Here is a 24611-nt window from a genome sequence, read left to right on the forward strand (position 1 = left end):
AATTTGATTAGGTACTTAGGTTAATATTTATTTACATGATCAAAAAATATAGTAATTTGGTAGCAAAGTGATCGCTGAAATACATGTACAAAACAAAAATAATATAATATGCAAAAAAAAATTATATCCCTAATTATTCTTAGTATTATTCTCAACACGAATACATACATTTATATATATACATATATATATAGGTATGTATTTTTCTTTCTTTTTGAGCGTTTATAACTTATTGTGTTGTATTTAGTACATATTTAATACACACAAAACAAAAAATCAATTTATGTCAATTATGACTAAATACTTACCTAGTCCATGTTTTCTTTAATCATCCTACATTATTATTTTTAAGATAGAGAAAAAAATATTTGAGTTATTATATCTAGAAAACAAAAGTTAATTAGAGTAAAAAAAAAACTTAAATGTCTTAACAAAAAAAAAAACTGTTAACATCATTTCAAAAGTGAAATTCATACGGACAAATTATTATATACACAAAAGGCACACTTTTTCTCTATTTACACAAATATACATATATAAGATACATAGGATGAACGGACAGATAGTCTGAAGAGAACGGTTTCCAGTTTGAAGGTAGCTCAGCAAAAAACATTAAGGTGCCAACGTTTGTTCAAATGCAGCCATTAAATCACTTTGACGATTCATGTCAATTTGATTTACCATCTAAAATGAAAAATATTTAAAAAATAAAACAATTTAAATACAATACTAGACTTTATATGACAATTAGCTGCTTAATTAAATTTTAAATAAAACTTACAGCTTCTCTACGTCTTCTTTCTTGTTCCTTTAACCTTTGCCTTTCACGGCCCTCAGCTCCTCGGTCTTGACTGGGACTCGAACTATCGTCTGTGTTGCTTGATGCTTTTACTTCATCCAAACGAGACGACTGTTGTTCAGCAACAATTTTTCTACATAAACAGTAACAACAATTGATATTCTGAATGCGTAAGTACAACCTATAAGTTTTTAACAATATCAATTTTACCTAGCTTTCTCCAGAGCTTCTTCTTCTTCCTTTTCTCTTCTCTTCTCATTCTCAATACGTATACGTTCTTTTTCTGCCTGTTCTTTCTGATGACGTCTCATTTCTTGTTGTTCAATTAAAGCTCGTTGCTAAAAAGAAAGTACGTTTTGTTTACATTTATTTATTACATAAAAACATTAACATACTAGAAAAATCATTGCTAAAAATTAATCAAATTACTTTTTTAGCATTTTCTTTTGCTTGTTTTTTGAACTGCTGAAAAGAATCTGCTGTGGATGGCTTAATTGTGGCTGCAGCAGCTGGAATATTTGCTTCTGTAGTAACTTGCTGAGCTAACGAGCTCCAAACACTTGTGGAATTTAATGCTCTTTGATCAGTTAGCTAATGTAAAAACACAAATATATATTATTTTTAAAACACAATTTTATTCTTTTGAGGTCAACTTTAAAGACAAAATATTTTTTATACAGAAACCAACAACCACAAACCCTCCCTTTCACTGTTACACTCGCAAATGTGCAGGGTATGAAAATGTCTTGTATAAATTGTTATATCTCCATGAATATTTTGATGATACACAAATTCTGTAAACACCATTGATTTCAGTATGATAAGAAGATAGCAACAAAACCAGGGCACAGATTTTATACTAACTCTCATATCGGTCTGCAGAACTACATGCATGCTCAAACTATTATAATATTAATAAGGTTTATAAACAAAACAAAGTTTTTTTATCAGTTTTTTCCCTTTTATATTATACTTAAGAGGACGCCACACTGCCCATTTAAAAGGAGTAAAGTAGTGGCAATTTTTTACAAAATCTTAACTTAAAGGTTAAACTGTAATGTGTAATTATTAGTTCATTATTTTTCGGACTATCACAGCATCGATGACAGCGTATTAAAAAAATTTCTGTTAAGTTTTATGCGGATTAATTTTTTTCAGGCTTCATATATTGACGCGTCATACGAATAGTAGTACCACCCGTGACTTTTTACAAAGACTAGTGTCGTTCACAGATTCTTACGAAAAGTAGCACCGTTCAAGTTCTTACGAAGACTAGCACCGTTGACACCAAGTGATGAACGGTGCTAGTCTTCGTAAGAACTTGAACTGTGTTAGTTTTTGTAAGAACTTGAACGGTGCTACTTTTCGTAAGACACGTCGATATATAGTTAAGAAAAGAAATTTGTACATATTATATATGACAAAATTATCCGTGCTCCAGCATCCGTATTTTTTCAATGTACCTAATACAACCGGCGCTATATAATTTTTAAAAAAGTCCTTTCTTAATTAATTAATTATTCATTAACTGGTTGAAATATTTAAAAAAGGGCCATGGTAGAGCACAGACAATGTAGTTGTCTATATTATGTGATAATTTGGTTTCTTAGTTTTGATTACAGCCTTTGTAAAATTAATCCGTGCAAGGCGGGTTTTATGAAAAAAATAACGGTTATGTGAACTGTGACGTCCTCACAATTGCCCGCACACATTTAAGCTGGTGAAGCAAATTATACACTTTTTCATTTCCCATGTATTTGTAGGTGTAGTAGTGAAAGAGTTATTACATTTTTAATAGTTAATTAAACAAAAAATTGAATTCTCCAACATGCATTGCCTTACTCTACTTGTATTTGAATATTACTAATGTTATATAAAATAGCATGCAACGTTAGCTGATTATATAAAATTTGTATTGCGATGACTTAATATCCCAACAAAATAATTTTGGCCTGTTGTTATACCACACGCATGATATTATATTATAAATTTTATAAAAAAGCACACATTTTTAATGAACATTTAAGCCAATAATGTAATGCATAATATTATTTTATCAGGGGTTGGAACTAAAGTCAATAACTATTTTATAATATAAGCATCTAAATTTCGTTTCTCATTTGAAATTTGCTTATGCAAAAAGAGCTTACTAGCACGATTGAGTTTAAAATTAAAACAAAATATAACTAGTTGAATAATTACTTGTCAAAATATAAGTTTTATTTTAAATACTAAATACAACTGCACAATTTACTTGAATTTTCAGCACAATATTCAAAACTAATTAATTTATATCAAGCATAAAATGTGATAATTACATCAGCTGTTTCATAAGAAGGCCCAATATTAGGGTCCCATGGGGCAGGGAAAGAGTGTAGATGGTGGTGGTGGCGTATTGGTCCCATAAATGAATCTGGAACCTGGGGGGAAGAGTCTAAACTGAACTGTGGAAACACCTGAACCCCAAAATAGTGTTAGTTAAACATATTTAGTATTCATTTTAATAAATATAAAGGAGTATTCTGATTTTAGTACCCAATCTCACACTGCCTGTGTTTTAATTTTACTAATAAAGGGCAATAATTATTTTATAAGTTTACATCTCAGTTTCTAACATAAAAAAAAAATGGTATTTTTGTTCTAAGAAATACAAGTTAACACCATAGAAATTAAACAGTAACAAGAACGATGACAATTAAATAATATTATTATTGGCAATGTGTGATTGAGAACATAACAAAATACTTAAATTAATCTTTTAATTAAATGGCAATTTAAATATCAACATATAAGACCACATTAATAAAAACATAATTATTCAAAAAATAAGCTCTAGTTTCAGTACTTTTTTTTTTAATATTATTTTAAAAAAATATAACATTTTATTATTTTATACATGAAAATCAAAAAGGAAAAACTAGGACTTGTAAAGAATAATTATAATTTAGTCAAGTGTGTCAATAAAAAAAACCAGTACAATAACCCATAAAGTGCATCTTTGGTTTAGACAAAATACTTCCCCTCCCCTCAAAACTTACTTGATTTGTAGTTTGTATAACTGGCATAACTGGTGGTATTTGTGCTTTATTATCGATTGGCGGACGAAGCATTAAGGATGATGAGGGATGAACAGTGGCAGTAGAATTAATAACAACCGGTGGTATGTCGACTTGCTGAGCTGTTCCTGTAAAAAACCAATTACAATCAAAATGTTGGTACATAAGGAAAGGTTATAATCATCTTTTCCTTATTCAGTGATATTCTTGAAAAATCTATAGTAATATATTACAATATCTAGTCATAGATCCAAAAATCCAGGGTTTGGATTCCAAATTTAAATTAAAAAAACAAATACAAAGTTTTTAAATTCCTCCAAAAGTTAATTTTTATGATTCACCCGAAATTTTAATTTATGGTTTTTCTGTTTATTATAAAAAAATGTATTCCAGTGATATTATTTAACTGTTAATCCCAAAGATCACAAAAATTAGTTAATTAACCATTTTAAAAAAATATATCATTAAAGTTTAAAACAGTAAGTGTAAACTTACCATCAGAATTTATACTGTGCATATTAGATATAGGCACAACAGTATGTGCGGCCTGCTTGTCAGGGACACGTAAAGAATTATTATTGGTAGGTTGACTTGTAGGGGGTGTGAGAGGGTCAAATACTGAAGCCATTGTTGAAAGCACTGTATTTTCGTTGTGCAAGCTTCCCATCGATACGTTATTTTGTGAATTATTATTAACTGGAAGATCAGGCTCTGTTTTAACTTCTGCTTTAACTTTTAACGGCTGAGATACAACACCGTTGGAAGTTATATCTTGCGTAATATTTGAGTTAGTCGAGACCCCATCTAAGTATAATTAAATTTATTTAGTTATAAAATATGTTTGTAAGTTTTAATGTTATTGGTATATATATATTATATGGAATTACTAGAAATATTTCCATTTGTAGTAGGTTGACTTGGAGCTGTGGAAACAGCCGGCGTTGGTTTAGAAGGAATAGATGTATTCGTCTTGGTAGTGTTAACAGATATTGTAGGAGGATTTACACCAGGCGGTTTTTTTGATGGAACATCTAAACACAAGATCAAAAAAATCAATACAATATTATAACTGTGATCTGTACGAGTAATTATAAGCTATGGATCTTTAGTTAATGAATGACTAGAAGCTTTTAATACCGTACAGTACATGCAAAACCAAAAGATAAGAGTTCAATTATAAATGCATAGCGAGACGATTTTGTTTAAATTAGTAATTCTCAAAGGTTATTATCAATACTATAACTTATGTTTTAATTTTAAATTTACATTATTTTTATTATTGCTGTACAGATATTTTGAGTTGTCAAAAATAAACCATAATATTACATGTTATACACTCAAAATAAAAATAATAACCCATGCACCAGCGTTTAAATATCGTAATCACTTTTTTTGGCGATAAACAACTACAATCGAAATAATAATTTTTATTTTTATTTTTAATATTTTGTCTAATTAATGTATTAATATACGACTAACATTTACATTTATTTATAGTTAAACAATTTAAAGCAAGTAATTTTTTTTATATTCCTAAAATTGAAATGACATTACAAACAATAATGTTCCGTTTACCCAAGAACAGCCGTTATTTGTACAAGTTAATGTATAAACAAGACATGTATCAATTCTCCAATGTTCTATTTATCACAGTAACGTACATAATAATTATACATATTTTTTATTTATACTAATATTACTTGTTTTAGTCTGATAACAAAGTTATAACAAATAGGACAATAGCACTCTAGTAGCAAAAATAACAAATTAAATATACATCATAACCCTCATTAATCACTTCATTAGAAAAAATTAAATTTTACAACAATATAATATAATTGGAACATTCAAAGTAAACGACGCACTCATTTTACACAAATCCACAATTTTTTTTTTTATAAAATGAAATTTGATACTTAATCCAATAAATATGTGTAACAAACTCAAACTTGATAATAAATTAAAAACTATAATTCAATTTTAAAAAAATATATCGCACTATAATAATATATGTCTATTGTCTAATCACACTATATTTTAACAACCATTCTGTACCACAATGAGGCAAATGTACACTTAGTAACTTTCAGCAAATTAGGTTTTCAAAATAAACTTCCGTTTTTTCCAAAACAGTGTAGGGTTATGTTTTCATAACTTTTTAAATATTTCACAGAAAGATGGATTTTCTCAGAGCAGCTAAAAAGAAACCTAGTGAACAGTCAATAAGCAATTTAAAAGAATTAGACTAAAAATTGAAATTGACGCCATATATTTATTCCCTAAGAAATAAGAAAAAAACATGTTTATTTATTTTGAAATTAAAGTTTAAAATTTAATTTGCTTAATGGTACCAAGGTTATAATATAATCTATGAGTAAAATTCAAAGTGATAATATCAGTCAATAAAAACTGATAGGAATCTGTAGTTGGTGAAAAATGTGAAATATCAATAAAAAAAAAACTATTTAATAATTTTTAGATCCACATTATAATCTACCATTTTCCGTTGTATACCGAAACTAAAATATAAGAAACAAACTACTTGACTATATTTAAAAGAGTAATACTAATGATTACAAGGTTATTTTCATATAATAGAATATTCTAAACATCTAACTTATAATGTAGAATAATAAAATATAAATTCGTTTTTAGTTTTATATATTTGTATTATTACATAAAATATTTTATTTATTCAACTAAAGTTAGTAATTGTGCAGTGTTAAGAACTTATATGTATTGAATTTAATTAATTTTGCTTAAATTTAATTTAGATTAGCGTGCACTAAGCATGTAAATTATAGTAAATTAATCACATAATATGAAAAATCACCAGTTATAGGCAGTTAAAATTTGTAAAATGTGCAACCTTGTGATGCGTGCATTATTTTGTGAGATTTAAATCCTGTGATAAAAAATTTCGGAAAAAGAGGATAAATAAATGCGTGCATCCAAAATCATATCGCGAATGGTGAAAAAGTTTAAACTTATTTTTAGTATTATTAGTATTAACTTTTAACACTAAAAAAATACTGACTCGTCTGAGTATTGACGGCAGGTTTGTTGATAGAATTGACAGGCACTGCTGTTGACTCCGTTTGTTTCATAACATTAGTCGATTTTTGGCTGTCAGCTGATTTCTACAACAGACCAAAAATCGACGGTTCAAGAAAAAAATGTTATTTGTTGCATTGATTAAACATACATATATAGACCCCGTCATTGGCTTTAATAGCAAACTGGCTATAAATGGACGTTTAAAATAGTGTTAGGTCCCAAAAGAGCATACAACGTGGTCTATCTATTTACGTTTAATTATGTTAAATGTTAAGAAGAACATAATACTCACGTTTATCGACACGTCGTCGGACAAACGTTTCTTCTTTTTTTGCTTTGTGCCACCTTAAAAAACGAAAATACTCGATATTTTTCTTGCCATATAATTTATGGTTCATTATAAAAGTGCCAATACTGAAGTTTGGCATATTAACCAAGGTATTAAATGATTTTTTATTTAAAAAATGCAGATTTAAACTATCTACTTGATAATAAATAGCATTTAAAATAACATGTTGGTATTAAAATTATTTACTGTATAAGAAATCATAAAAAAAACAATAACTTAAAATTTTTATAAAAACAAGTAATAACTTCTTAATAAATTATTAAGATTTAACAATTGTTATTATTACATTAAATTAACATAATCTTAAACACATTTTTTTCGCATATGTATTATTATATTTTTACTAAAAACTTTAAAATTAATTGTATACAGTCACAACAACGATGCACTGAAAAATGTTTATTTATTATTCTATTTAATAAATGTTTTACATAAACATAACACACATACTAAACAAAGATACGAAGATTGTATGTCTGTAAAGAACTTTCAAACATCCTAATTTTAACTATTTTATTAATAAAAAAAAAAACTATTATTGAAATTAATTTTTGAGTTATTAATACTCACTAAAATTAATTTTCCAACATTTAAAACAGTTGTTTGTAAAAATAATATTATGATGTCATTTTCTAGTCATACACTAATCTTTTAGTAATAACTGAACCGGCCATTAAAAAGTATTACCCAAGTTATTCAAATATTATTATTAAATACTTATCACCCAAATATATTTATCATTACCAGATAATAAACCAGAGTGCAAATAAATGTGAGCAAAAATGAAGAACTAACAAGTTAATTAAAAAATATATACATTTTATTATGTTCATGTTTGTTTTGTATTAAGTATACAAAATTAATATTTCACAAGTTTACATAAAGATTAAATAATTTTGCATGTCAATTTTTTTTATACAAAAAAAAGTAAAAAGATAAAATTTTGGGGGTAGATTTGAACACATTAAGGTAGAGAGTTAGTAGTTGTAACTAATATGTAAGAAAGTTAAGTAATGCATTACTTATAATGATATAAAACTAATATGGCATCGTAAATACAATAAAAACATTTTTTAAAAAAAAGTACAAAAGAAAAACATATGGACGGGTTTTCAATAAAATCAACTTACAAAATAATTGTCTTGAAAAATATATAAAAATGACAGTTGCCTTTATGGGTTCGGGACGAAGGCTGAGAGTGCAAACAATATAAAAAAAATTTACAATATTTTTTAAATAATCTCAAACCCTTGAGAATGTGCATTGTTTGCAATCAATCAGGGGAACCACTAGAAAATTGACATGGTACTAAAAATATCATTAAAAACGACTTTTTTATTATAAAAATAAATAAATACAAAATAAATGCTCACATGTTCTGCACTCTAGCCTATTCCCCGAATAATTTTATTTTTAACAGATCTCCAAAAATCTAGCCTTCTGGTTTTTTCAACCCTTTATCGGTTATTGCATCACCTACAAGAGACAAACAAAAATTGTTGGTTTCATATGAATCTACTTAATTACTTTAAAATGTTTGTATAAAACATATTATTATGGTTCATTTGTAGAACCAGCACTAAAAATTCGCATTCATACACTACACAGTACAAAAGAAGAACAACTCAGTTTGTGACCGTGATTACTTAACTTATGCGAGCAATGAACGAAAGAAAAACGAGTGTTTTATAACATTTACTTAATATGTAATCATACTTGTTTTATTTTTATTTTATTCAACTAAAAGCAAAAATTCATTTTTTATATAGCATAAACAATAGCAAAACATTATTCTTTGATACATTTTATTTTTAATATTTTATAAAAATAACACTAATACTCTTTTATACTAAATAAAAATTTTTAATAATGTTATAAAAATGTCAATATCAATATCAATTAAAATAATTTGCATAAACATTTGGATTATTTTTAAATAAGCAGTTTTAAGCATTGACAAAGATACAACTATCATAATATCGAAACGCTTGAGATTCAATTATTTATTTTCCAAATTAACTTAGAAATTGAAACAAATTAAATATACGACTTGACCAATTACATATTAATTTATTATATGTATATATCATTTGTTGAGCATAACCAATTCAACTCGAAAATATGCAAAGCCATTTTCTGATAAAATTAATTATTCCTTGCATTGAGTATAAAAAATGTATTATACTTTTAAACTAAATTTGATTTCTACACACATAGTATGTTACATTCGTTCATTAATGAATATAAACACGTTTTAAGTTGTCACAATTAAGTAACAGAAAATTAAATGAAATGGACAATTATCCAGCATAATTAAAACTGTATGAATTCTAATACCAAAAATATATTCAATCTAAAAGTATTTAAAAATCAAGTCCATGCAGTAATTTATCCAAAAAATAAAATATACTTAATTCAACAACTATTAGCATTCATTGTTAACTTGATGATATTATAAAACAAATAAATATTGTTTTTTTCATACTAAAAATCAATGAAAAAAATTACTAAGATACATGCAAATAAACCCATATACAAATATTATTTTCTTCTCATTCATAATTTTAGAATTGGAACCACAGATTATGCATTTATTTTTTTGAAAATGCTTCATGTGTATTTATAAATGATAAGTAACTAAGGACGGTAATTTAAATGTAGATATCATGTTCATGATCATGATCAATACACAGTATTCAAAATTTGAAGCAGGAAAAGTATAGCACACAATTTTTTCCCAAACCAAAAATTTGCATATTTAATGATACACATTGAAAATATGTTATATCTTTCACTCGCATTATGGATAACTTTACTTATAGGAATAACAATAAACAGGTACTTACCATGTTCAGAGTCACTTGAATCACTAGACGAAGTAGAATAGCTGGAAGAACTTGAATCCGAGTCGGAACTACTAGAACTAGATGCTGATAACCGGGAAGGGCCACCACCACCAGCGCCGCCGCCGCCGCCAGTGACTACCATTGGAGTGACTTTTGCGTCTGTATGTTACAAAATACAAATATTAATAAATAGTGACTATTTTAGCATTAAAAAATATTGAACATTATAATAAAAAAGTATAAATAAATTACCTTTCTTGCCTTTTTTAGTAGGCAACTGGCCACCTACATCAAGCCGCTTATCTATTTCATGCTTTTTTTCTCCAACCTCCTCTTTAGCTTTCCCAGATACCTTTTTATCTGTAATTGTTTAGCATTATTATGGTGAATGATATTATTAAAACGTAACCTAACTAATTAGTAAGTTATTATTAAATAACAATATAATACATTAACAATGTCTAGCAAGTAAACTAGACAGATCATTGATCAATATTTCTATTCAATTCAGTAAGGGATTAAGAAAAATGTTTCAAAAAATATATACATATTATATAATATATATTAAAAATCTAACACAAGAAAAGAATAAAGAAGAACCCGGCCAAAACCAAAACTTACTGTATGGCTTACGTGGTTTTTTCCTCAGACATGAAGCCACATAAGACTCTAATTCTCTAAGGGTTGAAGGTTTTAGGGTCTCAAAATCAATCTCGATTTCGTCTGGATTGGAGTCTCTTAAAGATGGTTCACGAGACTGTATTATATGGACTACTCGTCCAAGTTTATCTCCTAAAAAATTAATTTATCAAATTTTTCTCTATATATTAATATAATATTTAAAAAAAATACCTGGTAACTTGTTAATATCTAAGCTTAATTGTCGTTTTTCATCGTATGACATAGGCTTAGCATTGTCTTCATCTTCAGAATCAAATGCTGGAGTACTAACGGAATTCTTTTTTTTCGGATTAGTTGTTCTTGAATTAACTCTAGGACGCTTAGGTTGGGCAGGAGTTTTGGCTGGGCCCCTAACGCCTGTGCCTTTACCTTTGCCTCCTTTGGCAGCTTGACCTACTGTGGCGTTAGTCATTGGAGGACGTAACTGTTGTGCTCCCATTTTGTTATTTATTGAGGGGTCAATAGGTTGCATTTTAATATCATTAGTCATATTAGAATTAGTCATAACGTTCATTGGTGTGCTATTAAAAGACATGGATAATGAAGGTTTAGAAGCATTTGTAGCTATTTTGTCGTTAGATACATGTTTTTTCTTTTTCGAGTTGTTTATACTATTTTTCTTTTTCTGTTTTTTCTTTCTAGCACTTTCTTCGACTAATTGCTTCATTTGATCTTGTAGTGCTTTCAGCTGTAACAATCATAAAAGGTAAGTAAATAACAATTGACTTATCCTTTCATTATTACCTACTTCACTATTATACACATAAATATACTATATACAAGAACCCTAGAAATCAAGCAAAAAAAGGCGCTTTTATCAAATTTTCCGGAAAGAGTTAAAAAAATGTTTATAATGATATGTCATAGCTTATCATCATCACATATATAACTAATTTTAAGTATTTGTACCTATATCGCCGCCCGGTAGAACAATGTCACAACTGCAATAATTGAAATTTTACAGGAGAACCAAAAAACCAAATTATTTTTCACTAAAATGTTAATATAAATTAATGCACAATTAATTATTACAACTACAGTTCCGTCGTTTTTCTACCTTGTGCGTTTGCTATATCTTAACACATTGAAGTATTTAGTCCATTTTACCAAATTTTGCAGTTGTGTCATTGTTCTACCGGGGCGGCGATATAATGTGTAAGAAGCTACTTTAAGTTCTCTATTGTTAAACATAACTTGTTTTCTCACATAAATAGACTTATACCCCTTGGCTCCTAGAGTCCACATATATAATTTATTTTAGTTATAACATTGCATTTTTATAAATTTTTAATTTAAGTGTTTTTATTTAAACAAAAATGGTGATAATATATTATGAAAGAATATGCTTATGTAATCAAACATCAAGGGAAAAAAATAACATGTAGATATTCCAAAAAGTGCAGTGAAAAAATATGTAACATACTTTCAGAAACATTGAAGTACCACCAACAACATAACAATTGTATTGCTATATTTTCATGGAATATATATCACAACTGTGATGCCAGGTAAGAAACATACAGGCAAAGAATTAGAAGTTAAACCAAGCTGATGTATTGTGTTTTTCTAAAATATGTATTGGGAATGTTTTAATTTCATTAGTGACCACTTGTAATAACTTACAGGTCGAGTTTGGGTTTGGGGCTGTCTACTATTCTGAAGTGAAAAAAAAATGTTATGTCAGGTTAGGAAAATAGGTAAAAAACTAAAGATCTAAATAATTCAAAAATAAATGTTTATAATCACAAAAAAATGTCCTAAACTTCACAAATTAGAAAAGCAATTCAAAAACTAACTTGTATATTAATACACTAACTTGCAGCTTATAAAATCCATGACACACAAATAATTTTATTTTATAATATAACTATATAAAATACTATAGGTATGATATTTAAATAATATAAATATAAATCAGTATACCAAATTCCATATCATTGTAAAAAATCAAATATAAATTTAAAAACCATAAAACATGGATTGCCAAATCTATAAATGATAAATCAAATGACGCACATGAATATCAGATTCATCACATTTTGCTAAAAATTCTATACTGACAGAAATAAATAAATAATTTCATATAATTATTTTTGAAAAGAAGTCCAAAACTTCACAAATTAGAAAAGCAATTCAAAAACTAACTTGTATATGAATACAAACTAACTTGCTTCTTATAAAATCCATGACATACAAATTATTTTATTTTATAATATAATTATGGAAAATACTACAGGAATGACACTTAAATAGTATAAATATAAATCAGTATACCAAATTCCATATCATTGTAAAAAATCAAATATAAATTTAAAAACCATAAAACATGGATTGCCAAATCTATAAATGATAAATCAAATGACGCACATGAATATCAGATTCATCACATTTTGCTAAAAATTCTATACTGACAGAAATAAATAAATGATTTCATATAATTATTTTTAAAAAGAAGTCCAAAACTTCACAAATTAGAAAAGCAATTCAAAAACTAACTTGTATATGAATACAAACTAACTTGCATCTTATAAAATCCATGACATACAAATTATTTTATTTTATAATATAATTATGGAAAATACTACAGGAATGACACTTAAATAATATAAAAATAAATCAGTATATCAAATTCCATATCATTGTAAAAAATCAAATATAAATTTAAAAAACCATAAAACATGGATTGCCAAATCTATAAATGATAAATCAAATGACGCACATGAATATCAGATTCATCAGGTATTGTGTTAATGTTATGTACGTATTGGCAAAAAGAAATAAATTTAAAAAATTTCATTCTTTTTTTTTTTTAATGATAACCAAAAAGTAATAATTAAGAAAACTAACAAACATGAATTTGTAGTTCCGAAACATATGTATGTTTAAATATAAAATACACATTTTTCCGTGTTTAAATTGTATAGATTGCTTAAAATTAAATAAATTGTAGACTATTAGTTACTCTTAACTAAACTGAACTGAGCTTTGCTTTATTATTTATAATATAAACAGAAAAGTAATTTTACACAGTAGATATTCTTAAATCAATGAGTTTAATAGTTTAAATAAATTCAGAAATTATTATTTATATCATTATGTCAGACCAAATACAAATCCAATAAACATAAAACATGAATTATCAATTTGTAATTGGTAAAATCAAATGACGCACATGAATTAATATTTCATCATTATCAAAATATTAATTGCCCCAATTATATATGATTTTTTACTTATAAAAAGCAAATTAAGTAAATCTCCATGTTATTGTGCATATTAAAAAACTGGATAAAACTTACTTGATTTTGAAATTCTTGAATTTTTCTGGTGTTTTCTAGGTCTTCAGAGTCATCTGAATCACTAGACGAACCTGAACTACCTTCAGAACTGCTATCATCCTCAGGTTCCATTTTCATTTCCATCAATGGAGGATCTGGTGGAACTTTTGACATTCTAACAATACCAATCGTTTTATTCATTAATTGTTAAAAGTTACTAATTCTAACTGTTTATACAAATGTGCATATGTTAACTTTATTTATTTTTAAATCATAAAAAAATAATTAAAACTACTAATTGTTAAATAAATAACCGCAATACTAAGTATAGTAAGTAGTGCTATAGAAAGAAAATTTCACTATTTTAAAATGGATTATAAAATAATAATCTACTCACTTTCCTTCAAATACTGCTTGAAGCTTTTTTGCCATTGCTACAACATCGTGATCTTTAGGGTTGTACTTATAACAATTTGCAAATATCAAATTCACATCATCTGCAAATTCTTTTGAGTTTTTATATTCCCTGTTGTCTAACTTTGTCTAAAATAACAATTTTTATGTAATATTATTATATTATGATATAATATTATTATATTCATAGTGACATGCTGTAGCACAATTACAGGGATCCATAGAGGCACTAAGTCCTTAAAATTCCCTAAAAGTCAACTATATTTTGCAGATAATTTGTAATTGACTGTAGGGTTTAGGCCCCCTCTTCCCCCCCCCACAAAAAAATTATTAAGATGAGATTAGTAATTGTAATTTTCAAAGACAGTCATGACTTTGTGAGTTTGTTTAGTGTAAATTAGAATACGTATAGTAGGGTAAGGTATGGGTTGGCCCTAAAAATATTGGATAGTAGCCTATCCAGGACCCAACAGCAACAGACACACCTTAATCTTAAGTACTGAGTGTCATATGAAGTAACCACTGTGCCATACCACGCCCCTAAAAATAATTATTATAATAGAATAAATGTCAATACTACAATACCTTAACTGTTCCTAAATCCATGGGTTTTTTTATGATATCGTGATAATCATGTAAGCCCAACCAAGCAGCATCAACTGGCTTGTAGAACGGCCATGCATAAGCCTAAAACCACATTAGATATCAAACAAATATTCATTTAAACTATCATAAAGTAGCCATGGGCTATTACCGCATGTTTTTTGGTAAACAGTTCTTTAAGCACTTCAGTGCAAGCTTTTAACGCTTCAGTCAATTTTTCTTTGGTTTTTCCGTCCTAAAAATTATTATTCAATTTTTAAGAATGTTTTATTACCATTTTTTTTTTTTTTTGCTTAATTACTGATATAGATCCGGATCCAGATGGTAAAGTGGTGTTTTGAGAGTACAAAATTCCTTCATCTGGAACTCGAGGCTTTTTAATTTGTCGTCCAGATTCTCTTCGAATAGTCGGCTGTACAGGTTGTACAGGTGTCGACGAAGCTATTGGCCCAGTGTAAATAGAGTCTATTGAATTAATGGGACTAGGGTCTGCTTTTCTTTTAACACCCTTTTTTAGTTTGCCATCAGGTAATGAATGGACTGCTCCTAAAGGAGTACCCACAGGTTGTGCAACATAATCACCTGTTGTTGGGGCTAAAATCTAGTTAACAAAAATTATGTAAAATTAAATTACCTTTTCTGTAAGTCTTCAAATAAATATTTCAATTTATCAATACAAATATAGCAAGTGCAAAATGAGAACCAGCCATGGATAGTAAAGTAAGTGTTATAGTAATAAATAAAATGACTAACAGTAACTAAATTGCAAATTTTTAAAAAATTGTTTAACTAATTAATTACTAGTAATTTTTAGTATTTTAGATGTAAAAATCATAAGAATGTATTGTTCTATCAATAAAAATGTTTATAATATTTCGTAAAAAATTAAAAACGCAAACTATATGACGTTCTGGAATAACCAAGATTTTAGAGCAAGATTTAGATTATCGGTTAGAAGTGGTCTTTCAAGTCTTAGAACATATAGATGAGCAAATATCTTCACGATCAGATATAGGTGAGTTTAAATGGTCATGTTTTCTTTATAATTTACAAATGTTATTTTGTAAATTTTGCAAATTGAGTTAGTAAAACTACAGCTTCATTAATTGTCAGTTATGCAATAGCAAGATTACTACCAAAATTCATAAAAATGACAGACACAGAAATAGAAAGAAATTCATTACAAAATCAGTTAGTAGCTCTAGGCCTTTTATTTTGTATATTCGTTGACATTATAAAATAGTAAAATAACGAAATAAAAATTGTTTGTGATAATTACATCTTTCATTATCACTTGATAATTATATCGTCATTATCACTGATAAGAAATGTCAACCAATAATAATGGAGCAGATCTCCTTGGATAATTTTATTTTTCAAATAATTATTCAATGAATAAACTTTTAATTGAAAAACTAGGCCTTAGCGGAGTCCGAAACATAAGCTAACAACTATTGACATGGATATATTATCTGAAAATCATCAACGTAATATATTATTCCTAAAAGCTTCAATACATTCATATTTTTTCTTTTGTTAAATTATTTTTTTATCTTAAAAGTACTCTTTTATTGTAATGAAATAGAGAAAATAGGGGTTATTTAATCAGTATTTTCAAAATGTTTATCTTTCAAAGCCTCAGGTTCATTTTCTTAATTAACCTTAAAGTCAAAATTTGTTCCTTTTTTATATGTATCTCACATTTTTTCTATAGAGTATTTTATATCCCTAAACAAAATTAAAGACTTAAAAGATTTGAACTTTTACAGTAAAGCGCTACTATACTCCATCCAAGTTTAGAATACCTGGAGGTCACCTGAAAACCATGTTGTATGTGGCCATCTGACCATTCTTAATTTAAACGAATATAAATTTTTAAAAAAAAATTGTTTTTTACTTAAGGAAATGAAAAAAATTATTTTGGTTCACGCTAGTTACAAACAAGCATACTAGTGTATATAAGTAATATTTAATGTAAATTTAAATACATTCGAGATACCAAGTATAGAATATGGACACAAAAACTCCTACAATAGTTTCAAATTTTGCCTCTTGTTAATGTAATTAAACATAAATATTTTCACACTTTAAATACAGATGCATAATAAATGTTTCCTACTTGCGGTGGTAGTGAATTATGTTGAGAATGAGGAGTTGTACCCATAGCTGTTGAACCAGGCGCCACAGCCATTGGCTGTATCTGGCTCGGTGGAGGCTTCTGTGTAATAGAATGATTTTTAACAGCAGGTTTGGGAGGGGGCAAAACGGTTTCTTCTTTAACCATCTGTCCCATCTAAAAATTAAAATACATTTTTACAAAATTATTACATTTAAAAGTTTAAATATTTTACTGTATAAAACATAAATGTAATAAGTACTTTGGGAATATTATAAAATGTATTAATGTAACTAAAAAATAGTTTTGCTCAAAATGCATCTTCAGGTTACTTAAAATGTAAAGATTAGATTAACATAAAAACTCCCCCCCCCCCACCCAACTAATAGTAGTATATTCAAATAAAGAATGCCTAATATTTCAGATGTCTCGCTTAACTGTATTTCCTCATTAATTTTGTTTTAATCTTGAGTAAACATTGAAAAATCTTTTTGAGCAAAACTGTTATTAATAGATTTAACTGTTATTAATACATTTTATAATACTCATTAGTGAACTTATTAAGTTTTATTATATAAATATTATATTATATTATAGGAGTAGTAAACACCTGTTTTAAATTTAATAATTTGTATTGCTGTATACCAACTAAATAATTGTATTGTAATCATTACCTTAGCAAGTAATATTTTTTCCAGTGTTTGTGCCATAACCACAACATCTTCACCAGGCTTATTATAATTATAACAATTGGTAAACAAGGTATTAAAATCTTGAATACATTCATCAGCGCACCAATAGTAATTATTTTCTAAACGTTTCTTGATAGTACCCAAATCCATGGGGGTTTTGATTACTTTATGGTAGTCCTGTAAAATACATAGTTATATTTTTAGTATTTATATACTAGTATTTTTATACTAAATTTTAGTGAAATAAGTAAGTAATAATTTTATTACGGGTAAATTAAGGTTAATGGCATCAACAGGTTGATGAAACGGCCAAGCATGCTGATGTTTCCAAATTGCCTTCATTACAGTCTTTTGAAGGAAAAGGAGTTTATTCGTCTGCCTACCAGGCCGATTGGGGGGAGGTACAACTGGTGGCTGGACTATGCCGTTCACCGGTTCGATGTATGGCTCATTACGTGGTGGTGGTGCAATTTCTCGACTGTCAGGCTTGGCATTTGCAGTATCCTATAATACATACATAAAATACAAATTACAAAATGCATTTTAAGCAAAATATTCAATCCTAATACTATTTAATCATATATATTACTGATATCATAATTATAAACCGTATTACTTTTTATTTAATTAAAAAACCTCAAAAATATAAACAAATTATTTTTATAATAATTAAATTACTACTATATTTCAATGTAAAAATTGAGTGATTCTAACTAAAGAGTTTTTAATCGGGCCAAAATACATTAGAAAATTCACCATCCATTTTAATTTCTAGTAGTTTTCCACAGGATTTTAATGTCATTATTGCATTCTGTTATAATTCAGATCAAAATCTAGTAAAATGCTTAGTCCTAGCAAAACACATAGTCTAAACTATTCCAATATAGCTGTACTTGAGCTAAAATATACATTTTTAAGTATAATTTCTCAATTTTTTTTCATCAAAATAGATTATATTTTGTTAAGATTAGCAAAATTATTTTTTTACTTAAGCCTAACCTAACCTAATCTTTTATTTAGGTTCCAATAAATTAATAATCTCAATTTACTTGTTATTTAGCTAATAAAGCACCATAATAGGTAATTCGAATGCTTTGAGTTTGATTCCATAAAATTTGGCATTCGAGTTTTTACAAATAATAAGGAAATAGAGGTACAAAAAAAAATATATAACACGTCTTCACTCTGCAGGCTAATTTGCGTAAGTAACCCTTTTACAAAAATTAACTTTTTGCAGAAAAGGTGTAATAATTCGACCTTGGTAACGATATATAGAATATAATTTAGTTACCAAGGATTTCCCATTTTCCATAAGTGGTAAAAACATAAAAATTTTTAAATAAATTTATAAAATAGCACTAACGCCAATAGCCTCCAAACAGTCTCATAATATGTAGCACGTCATATACTTTATAGGCAATTTAATTTTGGACACTAATCTATATAAACCATATCAACGACCTGTACGAAAAGTAGCACCGTTTGTGAGTTCTTACGAAGACTAGCACCGTTCGTGCAATTGTTCCCATTGATGCCAACGGTGCTAGTTTCCGTAAGAAGCCTCGAACGGTGTTAGTTTTCGCTAGAACTTAAACAGTGCTACTTTTCTTACGGGGCGTCGATATTATATTGTTCTTTTAGTCGACTTCGTTTTCGTTATCATAACAGATTTTTTCTTAGTTTTTTTAATTATGTCCAAAAGGCAGAAAGTACAATTAACAGTAATACATATTCAGCAGATTTCACCAACATTTGTTAAGGATTTAACTTATTGTTTATTATATTTAACAATAAGTTAGTGAAAATTGGGTTTTATAGAGATTTGTTAGCCTTAACACGTTGTTAAGTTATCAGCCAAAATCAGCTTGTTAATTAGAATGTTAAAATGGCATAGATCGAATTATTTATTACCAATTGAAATTTAAATATAAAATTATAATATTATCAGTTATCACATTTCGAGATAACCAATGAGAACGTTGGAATCAAGGTAACCGCTTTAGTAACCCAAGTAACATTTTGTTAACTTAACAAATAGAATTTAATAATAATGTTATGTGTCAACTTACTTAATTTAACCAGATGTTAAATTTAAATGAATTGTTAACTAACATCATGCTAAGAGTGTATTTAATAATAGTTGGTAAAACTGGCTGATTAAATTTTAAAATAATAAAAAGTGTTTTTACAAATAATGATGGGAAAATGTTCACAAGAGTAACACATATAAAAAGGTTCTATATTTCATATGCCTGTGGTTTATCATGTGTTATTATGATAAATCTATAACAAATGTTATTTAAAAATTAATCATAGAAAGTTTTGTGAAATTTCATATAAAGTACTTGTAACCAATTTAAGTGTAGTATTTTTGTTTTTTTTAGATATTTTATGAATTAACCTTTTTTGAAACCCCTTTTACTAAAGCACCTACTTTTTACCTGATCATGGCAATTTGTTAATAGGCAATGTAACCTGATAAAAAGTTAACAGGTCAATTAAAGTTTGATTTAGAATATTTTTTGTAACATATAAAGCAATGTTTTCTGCTTAACTTATTTTGATTGAAAACTATGATCTAACAGTAACGATGATAATTAATTTGTATTCAATAACAGCCTTTCAAAAAATAGTCACAAAAACTAACCCTCAATACATACACTCAGTAATCTAGAAATTTGCGTTCAAGCAGAATATTTTATGAGTAATTTTTATAGAGAATATCTGGTTACAATTAGCTAAAATTATTGAGCTCGAATCTAAAAAACTTTTAGTTATAATAAAAGCAAACTTTTTATCATGTGTAGTAAGTATATACAACATATTGACTATACCTAACCAAATTTTATTAGAACTGCCATTTAAATTTTTCAAATGATCTCTTTGCTTTCTTAAATTTAATATACCCAATTTTGTAATGTAAAAAAAAAATTAAGAAATACCTTAAATTTGCCATTTTAAATGGTTTTTCTAAAAGTGTAAATAAGTTAGATAAGGTTAGCAGAACAAAATTTTGTTCCACAATATTCAAAACTGCTATTAACTAGTTAAATTATTAAAATGAAGAAAATTAACAATCTGTATTATAAATTAAAAACACAATATACAACATTGAAATTATCTGAGAGAGGCCATCGAGAGATAGAATCCAACGTAAAAATTAATTTTTTATGTATACATTTTTTCAAGTAATTAAATACTATTTATATTTAAAAAAAATTTAATTTTAAACTCATTTTTAAAACGTTTTATCTTGTGACTTACACCGTTTTACCTGCAAACTGTCTATTTACATATATAAGAACGTTTATAGTTCACAGTTTAAGTGCAGTTACAGATTCATGTGTTATTAGAATATTTGGTGCGCAGTCAGCTATAACAGACACAGACATAGTAGTACGTCTATCGATTATTGTTGTCATCACGTCTACTCAATTAAATAAGCTCTGAAATGTAGTACAATGCAGAAAATATATATTTTTAAAGGCACTTCTAAAGTGTTATCAATTTGTATTTATTAATTTTATGACGCGTCCAACGAGATAGATAATTTTTTTTGATGAAGCATATGTGTTTAAACATATTAGTTATTATAATAATATATTAGTTATTATATTAATCATGCCTTTATCTGGGCAAATTATAAAATAATATGTAACTTTTTCAATTTTCAGCCTTATAATGTTTCCTTGGTAAACAATTTCTGACCTACTATTAGTATATGTAATGAAATCAATCTAATAGTAGAAAAGACACCATAGGCTCATAAAAATGGGTATAAAAACTTGCATACTCTCAAACCTTACAATGTTTTTATTTTGCTATAATCAAGGGGCGTTTAAAATTTTGTTAACACATAGAAAATAATTGTTACGTAATATGTCGTCAGGTTTTGTTAATATTGCTAATAATTTAACTGTATTAACTATTTTAAAATTGCTTATTTTCTGTGTTTAATTACTTAATTGAAAACATACACTATATCAAAAAATAAATAAAAAATGACAACATATTATATACTATTGCTTGTAAGTACTATTAAAATTGTATGACCACAGCAGGCAAAATAGTAAGGATTATATAAAATACATATAATAATAAATTAAAATAAAGTAAAACGTTTTAAATAAGACTCCATGATAATTACATAATTTAGTTATTACCAATAAAGATATTGCTATAATAATAAAATATGTACAGTGAAGTTCTACTTTTAAATTAAGATTTTATGAAAAATTATCTATACAATTTGATAGTATAAATAAATAAATAGTAATAATGTTACTGATAAAAATATACTTACAGCCGGCACACCACTGTTATAAGTTGAAACTGGCACCTGCTGCATGTTGGACCCACTAAAAAATTTTTAAAAATCTGTTAAGAACTAACTAAAGACATTTAGAGGTTTTAAACAATAAATTAACTTAGATTTAACAAATTTTAATGACACCATTTACCTAGTGACTTATTGTCATTTACCTTAAAATCAAGCAGGTTGTTCATTCGTAATAAAAATATTAATTTATTTAAAGTTGAGATTAAGCATACTTCCAATTGAACTACAATGATATTTAATGTAAAGATACTTAATGTTTACTTATACAATTATAGATACACAAATCTTTTAGAAATTTAAATTGATAGTAACTGACAATAAATAATTAAATTCAATACAAAAACCATGTTTATATAATGCTTTTAAAACTGTAACACAAAAAGTAATTACAAGTAATACAACAAACACATTCGAATAAATATTCATAGAAGAAACCAACAGATATTCAATAAGCGTGTTAGGTTCTAGCATATCAAGAAGCATTTGAACTAAACAAAAATCCATCATAAAGGATTAAGATGCAAGTCCTTGACGATCAAACATATTAGTGCAAAATATCAAGTAATATATCTTTAAATAAACCAATATTTACAAGATCAACAAGTATCTGGAATATAAAAATATGATGTTCAAGTCTACAATTTATGGAGTTATCGACGAATTGCTGTGTACTGTAAGACTCGCAGTACATAGCAATACCTAGTATATTGTACATAAGTTAAAAGAGCCAAATATACGATGGCAAGTAACCTATATATGTTAATTGATGAAGCATGAGTGATAAAACAAACAAATTTTAATAATTGCAATTTACACTGATGGAAATTGAGCGCGAACAAGAAAGGCGCCAAAGCGGAATCTATTGTCGTGCCTAATTTTTGTAACGCGCCCGCGTTACATCCTAGATTAGGCTACCTGTTTGATGGAACGACCGCGGAAACTGTCAAACGACGGCCACGGTCGATTTCGTTTGGCCCGACGTTAGCGTTTTTTCACTTATTAGTATATACCCGACGGACCAACAAATTTCAGCGGACATGTACGTGTACTTAATACCGTTAACGTTTTTGGCGCTTACTGATCAACATGGCGGGATGCCCCCGCTCGGGGGACGACGTTTGTAAATAATAACACACACTCACACACACATATATACACATTGGCGGTGTACGCCGATTTCGTCAACCGGCGGCCGCCGATCAAAGTTAACACGTACCTTTGGTCTGTGACTGAAACATACATAAACGGTATGGCTAGTAACTGTGGCAAGTGCTGTGCACGAACGTTTTCCCAACGCTAACAACAAGGGAACCCGACACATCCATCCTCGGCAAACGCGTACTTTGATCACACGCATACACACTAAGGGCGCACGGGAATTTCTTCGCACCACTTGTCACACGCCTAAACCATCGACGAGTACGGCACTACGCAATCATTATTCACATGCCCGTCGCATATCCGATACATCGGTAGTAAATTATTTTTCGTACCAAAAACAGAGAAACTCGCATATACACGACTATTAATGCCCGAAAAACTATCAACTGGCAGGAGGGACGGGGCGGTGTATTAGGATGCAACGTCCCCATTGGCCGGTGCCGGTCACGTGACGCGCACCATTGCGATTCCCGATCGATTTTCCCAGCTAAATCTCTTCGATTTGGGGATCTTGTTTCGGATTGCCCGTGGGATGCCCAATTCGCCAACCGGGTTTTCCTTATAGGGAATTAGTATGGGTTTTCCTGTAAGATCAGCAACGTTTATGCCGAACAAGCGTTCGGATGTGATCAAACGGAGAGAAAGGGCACAGGCCCGAGACAACGCAAGTACGCGCCCCATACGCGCAACATCGGTTCATGGAACAAACGACAACGTAAACAGTGGTACCTTGTTGTGATCCGGACACAATATGACAGTAGAGCCAACACAATAACAGCTCACTACTGATTTTTATAACGTTTTTTTAATATATTTTGTCCGTTACTTATCACAAATCAATGATTTTAAATCGTAATCAACAAAATTAACCACACAAATTACCATAACGTTCAGGTTCTCAGTTCTCACTACACAGTACACACATTCTTATTTCTTACTTCACTTACAGTTACATATCAAAACTTTGAATTATGATTTCGAATATTTGAGCGAGTTTAATGGGGTATGATTTTATAGACGTTGGGAAAATAGTATTTTATTTAACTTTTAGTAAATACTTCCGGCTTCCAAAAACAAACTAAAATCAACCCATAGGCTAAACATGCATAAGTACAATAATATAATCTATAATTATTGGCACATAATATACTTAATTGATCAATATAAAATATTTCACTTTGATCATTTGGCGATAAAACCTTTTAATAATTACTGTATTG

General features: G+C 28.1%; 1 protein-coding gene across 6 annotated transcripts; it reads right to left on the reverse strand.

The window, feature by feature from the left end:
• Nucleotides 1-491: 491 nt before the first annotated feature.
• On the reverse strand, nucleotides 492-24014 carry LOC126841530 (bromodomain-containing protein 3-like). Of its 6 annotated transcripts, none has more exons than XM_050578188.1 (24): nucleotides 23447-24014; nucleotides 22195-22249; nucleotides 18159-18395; nucleotides 17874-18068; nucleotides 17203-17376; nucleotides 15385-15684; nucleotides 15235-15318; nucleotides 15066-15167; nucleotides 14464-14609; nucleotides 14088-14241; nucleotides 10960-11476; nucleotides 10741-10899; nucleotides 10360-10467; nucleotides 10108-10266; nucleotides 7205-7257; nucleotides 6893-6995; nucleotides 4743-4886; nucleotides 4351-4659; nucleotides 3838-3983; nucleotides 3118-3255; nucleotides 1229-1390; nucleotides 1010-1137; nucleotides 782-932; nucleotides 492-684 (listed from the first exon to the last, which is right to left on the reverse strand). In XM_050578188.1, the coding sequence occupies exons 1-24, from the start codon at nucleotides 23470-23472 to the stop codon at nucleotides 613-615; spliced, it is 3822 nt and encodes a 1273-aa protein (XP_050434145.1). In that variant the 5' UTR covers nucleotides 23473-24014; the 3' UTR covers nucleotides 492-612. The 6 variants fall into 6 exon arrangements, with proteins under 6 accessions (XP_050434145.1, XP_050434075.1, XP_050434214.1 ...); XM_050578118.1 differs by having other exon boundaries at nucleotides 10729-10899; nucleotides 23447-24012; XM_050578257.1 differs by lacking the exon at nucleotides 23447-24014 and adding an exon at nucleotides 23146-23285 and having other exon boundaries at nucleotides 10729-10899.
• Between the last annotated feature and the right edge of the window lie 597 nt (nucleotides 24015-24611).

Source organism: Adelges cooleyi, unplaced genomic scaffold (genome assembly GCF_023614345.1).
Source record: "Adelges cooleyi isolate 19-005CV unplaced genomic scaffold, UGA_ACOO_1.1 ACOO_flye_CR_arks_rails_tigmint_CR_PRNA_1, whole genome shotgun sequence".
Lineage (NCBI taxonomy): Eukaryota > Metazoa > Arthropoda > Insecta > Hemiptera > Adelgidae > Adelges > Adelges cooleyi.

What these genes read in the sequence shown, in the direction of transcription:
- LOC126841530 (XM_050578118.1), bottom strand. Translation starts at nt 23,472, where the DNA reads ATGTATGTTTCAGTCACAGACCAAAG. An exon ending in GTTTCAGTCACAGACCAAAG is followed by an intron (nt 22,250 to 23,446) that starts GTACGTGTTAAC and finishes AAAATTTTTTAG; the next exon opens with TGGGTCCAACATGCAGCAGG. An exon ending in CAAAAGAAAATGCTAAAAAA is followed by an intron (nt 1,138 to 1,228) that starts GTAATTTGATTA and finishes CTTTCTTTTTAG; the next exon opens with CAACGAGCTTTAATTGAACA.